Raw genomic sequence first — 17,419 nt, 5'->3', positions numbered from 1 at the left:
TTCCTCAGTTCACTTCATGTTTAGCGCTCTTAGTGTGGACACTGTATTTGTGAGGTGTCCTTAAAAAGGCTAAAAATGACATGTCTTGAGAGTTTTTTAACAGAAACTACTTATTATTATGTCATGCTTGATAAAGCAAATAACACTCAGACATCAGGTTTGCTCTGAGGAAAAGAAATTCCAAGTCTTTATTATTTTAGAAAGAAAAAAAGATAACATGGAAAACTTTATTCATCCTTTGTGCAGCTATGCGGCGTTAAAAGTACAAGTTCGTCATTCGTAGATATCACTTCTCCGTTCAATTTCTTCAGTATTTCTTTCCGTATTTCTTTTTTCCTTTTTTCTTCGTTGTATTAGCCTTACTGATTTGTTGTGTTGTCTCTTCTTTCTTTTCTTGCCATATTAAAGTATTTGCAATCTGCAACCTAAACATCTTATGTAATACGTCAAGAACTTCGCTAGGGAAAAACCTTCAGGTTTATTTAAACGCTTTGACCCTTGTACTCGAAAGGCCAGATGTAGCAAAAACAAGCAACTTCAGAAGATGTATAGATGAAATACGACGATCACGAAAGTCTCGAAGACGACGACGATCCCGAAGAAAGTATATCAGACACAGATTTCAACAAAGTGTAGATAATTTCTAACCACAAGTAGGCTAAAATGGCAAAGGTAGTGGCTTGCCTTCTTTTTTTTTTTCGTTTTCAGGAGTGCCTCAAGAAGTCACTGGGCTTTTGACTATCCCAGGAAAGCGTTTTAATTTGACAGCATTGGTCAAAAAACACGCAGCAAGATGAAATGAGTGGTGATGCTGAGAAGAAATTCGAGTAAACGACATTCGTGCCGCCTATAGTTCCTTCACTGTAATGTATTTCACAGGAAGAACGTTTTGTTTTTTAAGAAACCTGCGGAAAAAGCCCTAACTTCTCGGACGTTGTTTCTGCCCTTGATTTGTCTCGCTTCTGTAGGTGCTCTACACGCTACAGAAAACAAACCAGGAGAACTGTCCACCGGAGTCATTGCAAATGCATCGATAGGAACATCGACGTTACATGTCTTGTACGCAAGTAGCAGAAGTTGCGTAGCTTCAGCACATATAAGGCCACAGGAAAAAGGAAATTGACCATTTCATGTAGTTTTTCGGCAATAGAAGGCGGTTAGCTCCGGTAGACATAAAAAAACGCGAGGGAGTCAACCACTAGCCGTTGTCGCTGCAAAAACGCATCAAACATTTTACACAATATACATCACAACACTTCAGTCTAGACACGCTGTCCCGGTTCGCTAAACCAAAACTCTTTTTTATGTTTTGAATTTATTCAAAATTAAAGAGCACCCTTATCAATCTGCCTGTGAAGTTGCGTCAGCGGCGGCGTTTAAGCTTGGTGGCGTTTATCACAGGGTAAAAAAATGGCCGCTCATTTCCTGGGCGCACGCTGGTCAGGTCCTCGCCCCGGTCCTTTCTGGCCGCGAGCTCGGCAAGGCTCAGAATGGGCGCATCCGGGGGCACGAAGGCGGAGGTTCCGAACAGAACCGAGCGCGCCATCTCTCCAAAGGCATTGTCGACGTCTCGGATGTTAGTTTCGTTAAAGGGAGCGGCGTGCAAGGGATCGTATGGCGACTCCCAGCGGAAACGCGCCAGAAGGTGTATGGCAAAAGCGTTCCGCCAGTACGGGTAGGCGTGTGGCTCGTACAGGGCGCCTAGCATGTCCGTTCCGGTTTCCAGGCCATAGTGCATTCGATGGACGAGGTGCGGATGCGGTTGGTAGAGAACTTTGGCGGGCACCTCGCCCGCGTTGTAATACCAACGCGAGTCATTCAACCTGCGCAGTGAAAAGTAGAGCCGTTGAAGCGACAAGGCGCCCCCGCATCTCTACGTGCTTCGCAACAATTTCTTTAAAGAGATATTGAATGTAGTTAAGATAATCTGTAACTCGGGACTGCCGCGCACTTCCTCCTGGTTTACTTAACGGAGGGCAAGTGCTTCTTTTCTGTCTTCAATCTAGCTTTGTCCTCAGGCAAAAGGGGGTAGATAAGTGGCAAACATACGGAAGACTTCGAGCCGAGGCAAGGCAGCAGTGTGTTACGCTCACGACTACGCACATGGCGCCACCTCCAGCGGCCTGCACACCTGCCTCAACTTCATCTAACCAGTACAACATAACATTGAACACGTGACGTGGGAATGTCGAGCAGACGATGCGCTGTGAAAAAAGTACTTCCGTCAGGAACGCATACGAGAAGTGGATATGACCACTGGGCGGCCTAGACGACTCTAACATGGCCCATGAGCCTCTGCTGGCTGCAGCGAGGAAATTCTGGCTATAAAACCAGTTGTACATGCGTCTCCTTGCATTGCGCCTTGCACTCCGGGCACAGTATTCCCCATTGCCATTGTTAGTAGTAGGCAAAACAGTGGCATCACTATTGGAAACGTTATTCAACCAATCAATAAGGCTGCGCGAATAGTACTCTTTCAAACCCCATTGAGTAACAAATGTATTATAACTATAAGCGTATTAGAGGCTCCATTGCACAACATTTGGACGACACACACGGAAGAGAAACACACACCACAGAGCGCTACTTGCAACTATCGCTTTATTTCCTTGTCAATGGAATAAATACTGGCAGATGCTCGGAGGGAGGGGGGCAGGGTAACGACAAAACAAAAAGATTTTACAAACACGGCCATCCACCAATGCCAAGCCAGCTTTGTGATGTGATCATTTTTGGCATCGCAAAATGTTCGCAAATTTGTCTTCTATATGTGTCGTCCAAATGTTGCGCAGTCGAGTCTCTAATATACTATACCAACACGCCCAGTCTTCAACCTTCTTTGTTAAAAGTACAAATGGAGTATTAGGGAAAAATTATCAGCTTGTTCACATACCCGGAAATCTTCCCGGGAAGCGCGAATGATAGTGGTTAGGCTATAGGCGTCTAGATCCTCGTGGGAACTAATGGTGGAAACCACGACCGTTGGTGTTAAGGCAAAGGCGATTACGGCACTTTCAATTAGGGTAGAGTTAATTAAGGCACTCGTAACAACGACCTTTGTATTGAGCAAACAAGTGATATGAAGTAACAACGCATTCCACTGAAAATGTCAATTAACTTCTCGAATGTCTCGTGATCGCCCAGGCTTTTGTCTCCATCCCCATTAGCGTATGCTAAAGGGACATGCAAACCTCCATTTTCTTTGGTCGCTCTCAAGTTATTGCTGCAAAATAAATTATTAAGCACAACCATTTTTTATGTTATTTGCCGCGATATGCATTTCTTGCGACCAAGTATTTGTAGTCTTACATATTCGCAACTCCTGCCCAAGGTCCCTACGAGAAGATAGTAGAATAATTGAAATGAAAAACAATCTTTAGATAATTACCTGGCCAAGAAAATTACACTCGTAAGAGCGTCGCCATGATGGAATTAGCATTGCGGCTAACGCGCGATTATACACAGATATGCGGAAATAAACGTATAAAATGCTCCAACCACTTGCATTTTATTGCAAAAACAAGCATCTGCACTTGACGTTTGCACAGATTTTATGTGCGCTTCATCCCGTATTTCTTTCCTAGAAAGACCCAGTATTTTTCTTCTTTATTTAACTATGTGTGTGTGTGAGGGTAAGTGTGTGGACCCCTAAACTAGCTAACTTATCGACTGCCTAAGCTTTTGTGCATTGGATCTTCTCTGAATCACCCCTCGTCGTCCACGCCTGCTGTTGATTCACACTGAGAACTCAACTTCACCTGCACTGGGCCTTAGAAGAAAACCTTCTTAAATACCAGGAGCCTTCATTGCTCCACCTCAATATACAATCCTGTTGCGTGTGGTTTTCATTGCTACGTTCGCACTTAAGTTGGGCATTCGTCTGGCGAACCGGCAAAAAACAAATTGCTGTATCGTGGCGGCGTGCTAGCGGTTTCCCAATCCATGCATCAGCGCTGTGCGGTAGCCTTTTCTTGTCCTTTCTCCAGAGTCAGTTATGTTGGCTGTAGTCTCCTATACCAGGGAAATTATATTCTCCCCGAACCATCGAACCCGCTTCTCAGCGGGGAAAGTGGTATCAGTAGTAGTAAAGTAGCAAAGTATTACTACTCGACTTACTGGCGGTAGGTGTCTAGGTAGAGACGAAGGAAGCGCGAATTCTTGTGAAAGAACATCACCATGTTTCCCATTAGGACACCGTCCGCAAAGTGGAGGGTTGCCTCGTATCGTAGGAAGCGTCGCAGTGACTGAATCACGAACACGTCTTTGTCGAAGTAGTATCCTCCGTAGCGCATCAGGGCTATCAGACGGAGCACGTCTGTAGCGTGGTGAGATACCTGCGTGAGAAATGTTTATGAAGAGTAAGTTTATGAATGAAGTAGTAAGTTAGTAATATTTTTTAGCCAGGGTAGGGTGCATGTTGAGCAGCAGGATTTCATGTTTGCCATCAACCCTCAACTTCTAATATATAGCTTAGCTATAAGTCAGGCTTAGCTTAATTTCTTTAGCTGGTTCTAACTTTGCGCATAACAACACGTTCTCGCTGTAGAATAACGCGCTGAATGGCTTGTACGTTTACTGAAGTGTACATTGGGAAATCTACAGCAAAAACGAACACAGTTTTGTGCCGAACTGTCCGGCTACACGACATTCAGTAAGATGTGAATATTTTGAGGAACCTGAGCAATATAGGGTAAATATCTTCAAGTGCTTTTGAGCACATCGTCTAGGCACGCAGTTATTTTTAGTGTTCATCTGTACTGCTGCATATTGATACATGCCTATTGCGTGTTTCTTGTGGCAGATGTACGCGGGCGCCCCGACGAAGACGACGAACGCCGTCTGGCTCTGGATTTGATGGCTGAACTTGCCAGCGCTGTAGCTACGCCTTGTAAATATACTTTGTAACTAGTTTCCAGTCTCAATCCCTAGTTCGCTTGACATTTTGGTGGAGGGTGCCGTTCCCCGTCCTCGCCACGGAGCTCCACAGCGGCCGCACCGTTCTGCTTTTCGCCATGGCTCCCGGTGACAAACTCGTCTCCTTCTACTCCAGCAACCCCGACGACAATGTACGTTACCGTTACCGATCCCGGCGATCCTGGCTCATTTTCCGGCGAATATAATGTCGACGCTGAAGACTTGCTCACCCTGTATGAACGTGTTAGCCAAAACAACCGCTGGGACTATACCATTATGCTAGCGAATGTCCTATTCTACTTGGGCGGCACTCCTCGTGTCTGGTTCCGAACACACGAGGACGAGATCTCTAGCTAGGATGCTTTCAAGAGAAGCTCACCGACTTCTTTGGAAATTCCACCGGTCGGCAGCGGGCTGCTAGAAAAGAGCTTGCTAGCGGAGTTCAGTCTTCTACTGAATCGTATGTCCCGTACATGCAAGAGGTTCTCGCTCTTTGCCGGAAGGTCGACGTCAAAATGGCTGTGGTTTACAAAGTCGGCCACGTATTTAAGGGGATCACGGATGACGTTTTCAACTTGTTGATCTTTAACAATGTGTCCCCCATCAACGTCCTTGTAAAGGAATGCCGCCGCTTTGAACTAGGCGAAAGCCCCCGCGTCATTCCACAGTGCTCCCGGCTCCCTAACGTGGCTGCGATGTCGTCTTGCATCGACCGTACCACTATCCCACCCTTAAATGAGTGCGTAACTCGTATTGTTTACCGCGAGCTCGAGGCTACAAGGCCTGCGCCGTTCCATCCATGCCCACTTGACCCCACCATTGACCAATCAGCCCCAGCGATCTCTCTCATTCAGGCAGTTGTGCGGAAAGAATTTTCCAACATTGGTTTTCCTGCTGCATGCTCCGTCTCCCGACCTGACGCCCGACCGGCGCCGACAGCTACGAATCACAGCGATCGGTATTCGACTCACAAATACCGCAACTCTACCGAGTGGAGAACCCCGGACGACAAGCCCGTTTGCTTCCGTTGCCTGCGCATTGGCCACGTCGCTCGCCACTGCCGGACCTCCTGGACGTCGCCATATTCTAGTTCTTCTTTTCCCCGTCTCCTCCCCCATATGCCTACCCGTGCCGTTAGTCGCCTCGCCGTATGCCTCCTACCTCAGGCGTCTCCATCGATGCCAGTCGTCGTGCTCGCTCGCCGTCACCTCAGTGCCAACGGTCCCCGTCGTCCCAGTGGCGCCGCTATTCGTCGCCGATCAATTCTGGACCCTCCCGGACGGAAAACTAGACCTTGAAGCTCCTGGGGGTAGTGCTGTATTGTCTTCGTTGTGTAGAAATGCTCGATTGAGGCTCCCAACTAACCAGAACTTACTTCATGTTCACGTCGAAGAGGGGGGGGGGGATGTCACTTTGAGAGCGTTCATAAATACTGGAGTCCAGGTGACCATAATGAGTTCTAACCTCCCTCGTCGAGTGAGGAAGCTTCTCACGCCTCCTACTACTCGAGCCGTACACGTGGCCGATGGTAGCATTCATGATGCCACTGGAATGTGTGCTTCCCTTATCAGTATCACCGACCGCCACGTTCCTGCTCTTTTTACAGTGCTGACCAATTGTCCCGATGAGCAAATCCTCGGACTGGACTTTCTTACGGCGCATTCAGTTTTGATCGACTGTTCCGCCGGTACCGTTTGCCTCGAACTTCCTCTGCTCGCGCATATTCGTGCCGAACTGCCGAACAACTTTAGTAAGACCATCTTCATCCGCCTGCCGCCTAAAGCCATGACTTTCGTCGATTCGCTATCATCTTTCCCTTTGCCCGATGGTGATTACGTTGTCACACCTGTACCTGATGTCCTTTTAATACGCAAAATCACTGTGCCCTTCTCCGTCATCACCGTCGCTGATAACCGGACATGCCTCCCCGTCGTCAATCTTGGCCTAAACTAAGGAAATTATACCCCAAGGCATATCGATTGCAATTCAGCGTGCTATAGGTGATGACCACATCACGACGTTTTAAATTGACGTCTGCTCAGGTTCTTCACTATGTCCAGAGGGTCCTATTTGCCCTGACGCAACATTTCGTCCCATGATTGCTGCGTACCTATTGCCTGAACAAGCAGCGCCTCTGTGCCGCCTTTTGGGTTCCTACCACGACATCTTCGACCTCAACAATCGCCAATTAGACCAGACTTCAATTGTTAAGCATCACAATAAATACTGGTGATGCCATTCCTACTCATCGGCGGCCATATCGAGTTTCTACTTCAGAGCATAGGGTTATTCAAGATGAAGAGAACAAGATGCTTGCCAAAGGTATTGTTCAACCGACGTCGAGCCCTTGGGCGTCTTCCATGGTACATGTAAAAAAGAAAGAGGCACAGGGCGTTTCTGCGTAGATTATCGTCACCTAAACCTCAATACAAAGAAAGACGCCTACCCTTTGACTCACATTGACGACGCCCTAGATTGTCTCCATGATGCCAAATACTTTTCATCAAGAGACCTTCGGTCTGTTTATTAGCAAACTTCTGCGGACGAAAAGGACCAAAAAAGGACCGCGTTCGTCGCCCCTGGTGGCTTATATCAATTCAAAGTTATGCCATTCGGTCTGTACAACGCCCCAGCAACGTTCGAACCTATGATGGACTCTTTACTTCACGGGTTCAAATGGTCAACATGTCTTTGCTACCTATATGACGTTCTCGTATGTTCACCTATATTTGAAACACACCTTGAGCGCTTATAAGCTGTTCTTCAAGTCTTCCGCGAGGCTGGGCTGCAACTAAATTCATCGAAATGTCACTTCGGTCGTCCGCAGGTTACAGTGCTGGACCACTTCGCCCACGCTTCCGGTATTCAACGAGACAGGAAATTCGTGCTGCCACGTCTTTTCCTGTACCTCCGTTTGTCAAAGACGTCCGAAGTTTTGTAGGGCTCTGCTGCTGCATCCCACGCTTCGTTAAAGGCTTCTCAGCGATTGCCCGACCGCTTACTGATCTTCTGAAGAAGGACGTGCTGCTTACATGAGGCTCCGCTAAAACTGCCGTGTTTGCCCAGCTCAACAACATTCTCACCACGCCACCTAAACTGGCCCACTTTGACCCGCCCTCTCCTACAGAGGTACGTACTGATGCCAGTGGTCACGGTATCGGAGCCGTCTTAGCCCAGCGCCAACATGCCGGGTCAAGATCGTATTATCGCCTACGCTAGCCGCCTCCTCGCAGCAGCGGAGCGCAACTATTCGATCACAGATCGTGAATACCTGCCTCTAGTCTACGCGGTTTTCAAATTCCGCCCGTGATTGTATGGAACGCTCTTCTCTGTAATCACGGCCACCACGCGCTCTCCTGGCTTTCTTCACTCAAGGAACCTACCGGCCGGCTTGGTCGCTGGGCTCTGCGGCTGCAAGAATATTTCTATGCAGTAGTGTATAAGTCTTGCCGATTACATCAAGACGCCGAATGTTTATCACGCTATCGGGTGGACGAACCACCCGCCGACCCTGACCCCGATGCCGACGCTTGCGTTTTCTCCGTTTCTCAGCTGCTACACGTTGCCGACAAGCAACGCCTTGATGCCGCCTTGCACGCCATCATTGCCGGCTTGGAATCTTCGTTTTGTGATTCGTCCCTTCCCCTGCCTGTTCTCCGGCATGGTGTATTATATCGCCACAATGTACGCCCCGACAGTGCTGCCCTATTCCTCGTCATTCCATAGCACCTCCGGTCAGTTGTTCTCCAAGAACTTCATGATTTAACAATGGCAGGTCACCTTGGCGTCTCCCGCACCTTCGACCAGATTCGCCAAGGCTTCTTTTAACCAGGCCTTGCCCGCTCCGTCCAGAAATACGTTGCGGCGTGTGAGAAAGGCCAGCGCTTAAAACATAATCGGCGCTCCCTGCCAGATGCCTTCAATCGCTTGATCTAATTCACCAAGCATAAGTATAGGAGCTGGTTATGAAGAAATCAAATATACCCCAAATGTAAACACTCCGAATCCCTTCTTACATCACCATGGCTCCACATCGCGAGAGCTTTCACACTATTAGAAAGAGTACTAGCACTCTGCTTTGAAAGTGTAAAATCTCTCGGTAATGAGTACAAGACCTCTGTTTTGGGGAGTAGAACCACTGCGCTTGGAGGAGTAGAAGTACTCGTTTTGTAGGAGTAGAAGCACTCTGTCTGGGAGAGTACTTAACAGCACCATAGTTCTTTTTACTGATCATTGTGGGAAACACATAAGTGGTAGGGGCATAAGGATGTCTGGCTGAAGAGAATTCATTTACCTTTACGGAAATGCTAACAATCTCAGTGGGGAAACCAGCGGGGAAGAAGGGACTACAGTGAACGTATATCTTTTCGGGCCGGCGCTTCAAATTCATGGAGTTGAATGCCACCACATCAAAAAAGCCCACTTTGGCCGCGTTGTACCTGTCCTGGGGAGTACTGTTACTGATGTGGAGAGGGTATCGGAACTATGTGAAAGTGCACTAGCATTCCCTCGCGGTGGGGTGATAAAACTCCGTCAGGAGGACTCCCCCTGAAAGGGGGTCTATCTACACTCGAAGAGGGAGCAAAATATGGGACAAACAGTTACTCCCTTGAAGAGAGTTCCCAGAACTCTCTTAGTTTTTACACTCTAAGAACAGTTGCACCCTTTTGGGTGCATATTTGTGACACAAGAATATCCGTCATCTGTCTTGTCCGCATTTCCTTATTTTAACCCTGCGAGCCCGGTACTTCCAAGTGACGAACGACATGCGGGTTATCAGCACGAAAGAGCATTTTAGACAGGAAGGTAACGAGCACAGCGTTTTCACGAAAGGAAGCGCAAGCAACACAGATGATGATTATTGTTGTGTTGCAAATTTACACCCTAAAGGTTGCAACTATTTAGACTGTAGAGTGTACACGTAATGCGTATTTTTCTTTCTAGCTTGAAGTGGCTTGGCGCCTTTGGAAATTGATAATTTTCGGTCGGCAAGTATTGCGCTAGAAGTACAATGCTTTCAAGGCTTCATGCGCGCGGAACATACTTCTTATGTGTTCTGAAAACTAATGCAGGCTAAAAATTCTACTGAAGAAATCGTGATAAACACCGCTGCAAGAACGTCGGAAGGCAAAAGCACAAATACTAGACAGATACATTTACTAATATGAATCATTGCCATGGTAGCGACACTATAGCAACGCCACAGTTCCCTCTAGTGATCATTTTGGGAAACATATAGGTGGTAGGGGATTCACGCAGTCTGGCTGAAGCGATTTTGTTTACCTGTATGGGAATGCCAAAAATCTCAGTGGGGAAAACAGCAGGGATGAAGGTGAAGTTTATGCCTTCCAGAAAGCGAGTGTAGTTCCCTTGAAAGCCGCAAGGACTGCAGTGAACGTATATCTTTTCGGGCCTCTGGTTGAGATACATGGAGCGGAAGGCCACCACGTCAATAAAGTCCACTTCTACCTGATTGTACCTGCGCAGATACCGAGATGATTGCAGTTAACAGCGAATACCTTTCAAGAGGGCGTTACAAGCTTGGTAATCATGAAGAAAAAATCGCAGAGTAATACTTGACGTGTCATTCATGTTGAAGAGTTAACTGCATCAAATTTGCAACAAGAAAGTCGTGATTTGAGTTGAACCCGCAATTGATTTGATCGCGCTATAGAAAGTAGCCGCAAACTGCCGAAACATACATGCAAAAACAAAGACGCATCATGGCGGCCATTACGTAGTTCCATTTCCTGCAGCAATAAATTCCGATGCTTGCAGCAAAGAAAAGCATGGTGTTCGGTACCGGCATCGGTTCCTCGAGGGAGCCGTTAAGCGTGCCAATTAATTTTTCCACAATTCAGCGTTTCCAGCCTGCTTGGCGATTCAAGTGAGGTATTAAAAAAAATTAGGACAAATTTTCTACCACCCGTGATGCGCTCAAAATTTTCCAGCTACATGTGGGACCTGCAATGCACATTTAATGTCCGAAAACTTGGCGATATTGTCCCGTTTACTTAATAGATGTAATATTAGTAATAGTACATATAGTACTTAGTAGTAATAGCAGTAGTAATAGTACATATTAGTAGTAGTAATAAGTGGTAGTATAGTACATAGTAGTACATATAGCACATAGTAGTTATAGTAATAATAGTTCATATCAAACTTCCGCCGCATGTTGCCAGATGCTTGAGATTCAGTACCGGTTGTCAGGTACACAGTGTAGTGCAGCCGACAAAAACAACCTGCTGTGCATATTTCTCGGTCACGTGAACGTGAAGCTTTCGTCAAGCGGTTAAATAAATGCCACGCAACAAAGTATAAAACTCTGCACAGCGTTTTGCACAAACCATGTGACGCGCGTGACCGCGCTTTACACTGTATTTGTGATTGGCCCGCTTAGCTTCGACAATACATCCTGGCTGGGCGCGCATACTTGACCCGGCCGATCCTAGAGACAGCGAAACAGTAAACAGCGGTTTGCTCGGCGGAAGAACGACTAAAGTATATGTGCCAAACATAAACCCCGAAAATTTGCATAAAAAGGTTTGCTTCATTGAAGCTATTGTGCTCGTTATTGTGTATATTTCTTGCAATCAGAATACTTAGGTATCGTGCTTTTTGTCACTATGTAATTCCGTAAAGAAAGCATGGCCAACATCGTGGACATTGTGGGGATGCGCGACTCTCACGCCTCCCCTGAGATCTAGTTTTCCCGCATAGCTCGTCTCCTGCAGGGCGGCTTCGCCCGCCGTGTGGCCTGGCGCCCGCGGCGGTTGGAGTGGTTGAAGCGCAGTGCGAGAGATGGCGCGAGTGTTGCGCTGCTAACGCCGCCTCACGGCAGGGTTACTTGGGGGCGCAGGGCAGAACGGGCTGGCTCTTCCCCGGCTGGTCGACGCGCGGCGACCGATGCGTCTGCGAGACCGCCTCGCGTGGCCGCCTTCGAACGCACCACCGTTGGCGTGACCGAACACGCGAACGACCAGGCGTTGGGATCCAGCATGGGGCGAACATATTCGCTCGCTTCCGGTCGCGGTGAGTCAGACTTCTAGATTTGTCGCGCGCCCATCGGCATGTTTTGTGGATAGCAACTCTGCTAGCAGGCACTGATCTATGAAAGGTGCAATAAATGCCCTTGTGATTGTTTGCACTACTGTGTTGTCGTTCCTTTGTCCCAAAAGCACGGGTGAGAGACCCCACAACATAAGCAAGGGTATTAAAGCTGAGAGCGGTGTCCTAGCTGTGAGCCATTCCACAGACTGCATCATCACGCAGGCTCGGTCAGGAGAGTCCGGTAGGGGCCGCAAAGAATGATTTACTTTAAACCAAGCTGAAAAACGTTGATATCCCTTAAGTGTCTTCGGTTCTCAGCAGAACAGGGAGCGATAATTTCACTACCGGCCCCCTTTGAATAGTATAGAGAGCTGTATCATAGCCAGAAGTGTTCGGCTTGTCAAATTCGCTGACTTACCTAACCAAGTGCAGTATGTCTGGCACTATATCATAGTTGTACCCTGAAAGTTCGTCCGCGTCATAGAAGCTCTTTGGAAGATGCTCCTGTTTGGGGGTTCCGGTGCGGGAGAACTTCAAAAGGCCGTAGGTTGTCCCGCCAGCCACGAGGAAGGTTATGAGAGCCAGGTCCACGCTAAAACAAAAGAACGAGATTGGAATACATCACAGTCACTGCCCCCCCCCCCCCATGTTTGAATAATCAAATTATTGCCGTGACATATAACGCGTCCTAGATATCCCGAAGCTGGGGCACTTCAATTCATAAGGTCAAGCTATCTTGCCCGAATGCCATAGAAAGCATCGAATGCTCCCGACAAAGCCGCCGTGATTTTAGCGTCACTCTTTGGTCACGACCGGCTTTGGCAGCGGCTCATGCATAGCATACCTGTGCACACTGCTTTATAACATCGTGCTACCTAGACTGAAATTTCTATTGCCCGGTCTAGCCTGACCAGAGCATGGACGTCGAAACCACGGCGGCTTATCAACACCACATAGATTACAAAAGGCCTGTTGTCTTCGATTCATGACGTCGTGCTACCTCGCCCTTAATCTCGAATGCCAAGGGTGGTGTGACGATAGGGTTGACGTCAAAATCAACCCTAGCGTCACACCAGACGATACGATAGAGGGATGCTCCCGTTACTCGGGAGCATCCCTGTAGGATTGAGTGGCAGTCAACAGGCCTTGTGCAAAATTGGTGCCGTTGGGCTTACTCAGTAGCCTCCCGATTAGATTATTTGGTAAGCGGGAAACGTAGTATTGGCATCAGGGATCGAACTGCACCGGTCTTGTGCTATCTAAGAGGCATTGGCATTTAAGTGTAAATTTCTGTTCTAGGTAGCATGACGTCACAAAGCAGACTGCACAGGCCTGCTATATAAAAGCGTTTGCGTCGAAGCTGCGGCCCTAGTTGGGGATTGAGCAGCGATGGTCGGAAAATTAGTTTTTGCACTACGCTTTTGCCACCATTCTCTCCTTTTAACACAGCTAATTCATCTTTGTTCTTTCCGCACAAATTGAGAGACAAGGATGTTCGTACCTCAGAGGTGTTTTATTTTCAGTACGTTTATGGAAGACGATATGGACTGAAGTAAAGTACGAACATATAGCTAGCTTGCTGTGTACTTGTAGCCCATGAAATTATTTGGAAATATGACACAAGTTTTATATTTCTAATTTATACATAAACCGAATTGGTTACATCGAAAATTATCTTCACCGGAAACTTGAGGTTGAAAATGTGCATTAATGTGTTTATGTCAGTTGCGCTGAGACGTTCGACTACAGTGTTCATCATAAGCTCTAGAATCGTTGAACACTCAAAGTTAAGTAAAGTAGTTTACATTTAATGTACAACAATGTAAATTAATACACAAGCCTCTTCGTTCTTTATTGTCTGAAACATGGCAAGGGTATCAGTTCGCCTGTTTGAGGTTGAAAGAACGAGAAACTTGAAAAGTAACTTCAGAATTTTCTCTCCATGGCGTTCTGGTTACATCATAGTGCAGCTTGTATAACATATTTCAGATTTATTCTTACTGTACACTAGCAGTTTATGCAGAGAGGTCTGGAGGTATAATGCAACGTCTCCACCAAGTACATAAGTATTCCGGTTATAAACAAACAGTGATACTTCCAAAACTGGTATCTAAAGAACAAAGCAACAAACCGTTAGAGCTAGGCATAGGCAAATCTTCGTTGGATTTACCGTTTCGCTCAATGTTTTCAAAATCAAGATTATCATATTCTTTTCAAGTCTGGGTGTTAATTATTTATATATTCAATGAAATATACACGTGTACTGTGTATTAGGACAATTTATGCATACAATGTGTAATTTCAAAATCAACCATCCATTACGTCAGTAGTCAATCATTATTCGTAAATTGAATTTCGTCTTCAGACTCCTGAAAGTACTCATGGCGACCTGTCAACTTTCACATTCGCAAAATTGCGCAAACAAGAACCGAACGAGATCTTTCCTGTTTTAAGCCTTTCTATAGCACTCTCGAGAACATTTTGAATCATACAGATGCGCTTTATTAACAATGATTTACCTTCTGAGGCACCACAACCGCAGTCACAAACTTGGTTTAACAATTAACGACAAGGATGATATTTTTTTTAGGTGACACCGACTTTTTGAGCAACTTTCTTTTTTCTCATACTAACCTTTATGGGAACTTCTCGGTATCAGCTTGTTCGATGAAAGTGTCTCTGGCGTTTTCTTTATAATCACAAGGCTTCCAAATCAATTTTCTAAGAACGACAAGTTGACGTTATTCGCAAACTGAATTTCCTATACGTAACACGTTATAGAAAATTCAGTATAATCGTAAAACTAGTTGAAATTGGTATGGGTTGCGAAAAATTTGGGAGACTTGTCAGGCATGCTGAAAGCTAGAAAATTACTACAGAAATAATTACAAAAAGACCGTCAACAGTAATGCGCAAGGCATTTGACTAAAGTAGGGACACAAATAGATAGATAGATAGATAGATAGATAGATAGATAGATAGATAGATAGATAGATAGATAGATAGATAGATAGATAGATAGATAGATAGATAGATAGATAGATAGATAGATAGATAGATAGATAGATAGATAGATAGATAGATAGATAGATAGATTGATCGATCGATCGTCGAAGATCATTTTTAATATGAACAAAAAAGCTTTCTCCCATCTTTACATGAGAATTTAGAGCTAAAAATAGCAATTTTATTATAGCGACTGAGTTAGTTGTGTAAACTTGATGGCTGATGTTCTTTTGAAGTTTTACGACTTCAGGAAGCTGTTGCGTAAAAATAGGTGTTTCAAATAAAAATTTATTGCCACCGCTTGCAGTAGGTAGATATTATCTTGTACTCATCAATGCAATATCTTCCAGGAAAACCAGTCGAAAACATTACGCATTAAAGAATTCCCCGGAGCGCAGCACAAATTAAACGGCCGGAAGAACGCAAACTTCCATAAATCCCACTCGTTTAGAATCTGACGCGGCTGCGACAAAGCCAGCAACACTTATTCGGAAAGAAGCCTGTGCGCGCGAAAGTTGCTGCCTTGCGCTTGCATAAAATGCAGCCTCCGTAGACTGTCATCGAACGCGTGACCTTGTGCTGAGTGCCAGAATGCCCTAACGACAAAGCCACTTTGCGTTGTGTAAACAGTTAATAGAGAGAGAGAGAGAGAGAGAGAGAAGAAAAAAGCGTTTCATGGTATATGACGATGTTGACTTCTCTAATGCACAGTCCTTGTCAAAAGTATACGAGCCATGTCGGTATGCCCGAAGTTTTACCACACTAGGGATTGAGAAGAGCTCCGGCACTCAGTACGCAGAGATAGAGTGTGTCAGGAGCGCCAAGAAAATTGAATCCTAAAAATGCATGGGGAAGGCTCTGCGTAACCCAAATTTTGACGCAAGCTGAACGATCCCGTAAACCTGTGAGTGCCACAGTGTTGATTCAATCTGGGTAAATTGGTCAGCTGCTCCCGATTAGGTTTAAGCACGTTTAGGTTTCTCTATATTAGGTGTCTGCAAGTTTGCATCCCATCTGACTGTTTCCCATCGTTTTTGCATGGGAATCACCACAAAGGCAAAGATGAAGGACAGGTAGCGGCGATTCCATCTTTTCCTTCTTGCTTATCGTCAGTCGTCAGAGCGGCTCTCCGCTTCAATTACCGCAAGTTTCTGCCCTTAACGTTCCTCGACTATAAGAATCAAACAGAACTGAGAAGAACGAATCTTAGTAAACACCGGAAAGGATTTCAGACATACCACAGTAAGAGTACCAGCAAACGACTGTAGAGGCCGGCCGGACAAGTCATTCCTTTCGGGAGTGGAGGCAACTGATTTCGCGGCTCCATGATGGCTACGTGTACTTGTTCTGAACAATTACTGGCACATGCCCACTGCCGGCGCAAACCAGCATGCACGCGGGAAGAGAAAGAAGAAGAAAAAGCAAATATAAATAAGGTCCTAGGATTCAATGGCGTCCGAATACACAGCGAAGTATACAAAGCAACATTGTAAACTTTCAAAACCACACTTCACTGTGATGCTTGCAAAAGAAGTACGTAGATTTATTAAATTTTTTTTACGTTACCCGAGCAGATGACGCAAAACCGAAAGTAGCACTCAAGGAGCATCGTCCGGAACGCTTTTCTTGCTTGTTTTCATTCATCTAAAGGCTGATACCCTCTAAGAGGGATCAAACTAGAATGGTGTGGAGATAGCTAAACGACCACACAAATGAAATTAGACTTGTTCTTAAAAAGAAACCCCTCTAAACGGGTCAAATTTAACAGTACAATCCTTATAATGAAATCCATCGGGGGGTATGGTCTGAAAAAAAGTATATGGATAAGGTGGACATTAAAATGTATTTAAATTACAATGGTTTTAAATATTCGCAAATGGAATTTATACTCGCTGATCTTTGTTTCGCCCCAGACGTATGTGCGATGGGATTTTAACAGAAAGGTTTTTTAAATGACCCTGGCAGAATTACGACACGTCGTCATAGCTGTCTCTCACTAAGCTCTTACCTCTCACCACGATGGCTGCTTTGAATAAAAACTTGTTCAATTCCTTCCACAGTCAACACCTTGATATTGTAAACAGCTCTCTCCAACGGACGTGATCACCAATTTCTTAGAAACTTCTCAAAATTGTGCCTACATTTGCCAAGATTGCTCAATTTCTTGATGGTCGACACGTACTTCCCATGGCCTTCGAGATCCTGCAGCCAACAGGGAGATCTCGAAGGACATGCCGTCGTTTCTGTAGTTAGAACTGCTTCCAGGAGGAGCGCTGGTCGAAAATTAGGCGGTGCTTGACTTAAACTTACAAAGCGCAATTTCGCAGTGTTTTGCGCTGTGCTCGTAATAACACACGGACGAAAATCGCACACTGAATTTTTAACCTCTTCTGGTTGACCTTTTCTCACGGTTCCGCAACGCACCAAATCTCACCTCATGAATCCC

At 45.9% G+C, this 17,419-nt stretch overlaps 1 protein-coding gene across 1 annotated transcript; it reads right to left on the bottom strand.

The window, feature by feature from the left end:
* Positions 1-1,345: 1,345 nt before the first annotated feature.
* Positions 1,346-16,293, bottom strand: LOC142558146 (uncharacterized). Its single transcript, XM_075670306.1, has 5 exons — positions 16,212-16,293; positions 12,386-12,559; positions 10,198-10,393; positions 4,117-4,334; positions 1,346-1,823 (listed from the first exon to the last, which is right to left on the bottom strand). The coding sequence occupies exons 1-5, from the start codon at positions 16,259-16,261 to the stop codon at positions 1,364-1,366; spliced, it is 1,098 nt and encodes a 365-aa protein (XP_075526421.1). The 5' UTR covers positions 16,262-16,293; the 3' UTR covers positions 1,346-1,363.
* Between the last annotated feature and the right edge of the window lie 1,126 nt (positions 16,294-17,419).

This window comes from Dermacentor variabilis, chromosome 9 (assembly GCF_050947875.1).
Source record: "Dermacentor variabilis isolate Ectoservices chromosome 9, ASM5094787v1, whole genome shotgun sequence".
NCBI classification, from domain to species: domain Eukaryota; kingdom Metazoa; phylum Arthropoda; class Arachnida; order Ixodida; family Ixodidae; genus Dermacentor; species Dermacentor variabilis.
The sequence above is the reverse complement of the archived record's forward strand: the minus strand, read 5'-3'. Positions and strand labels throughout refer to the sequence as shown.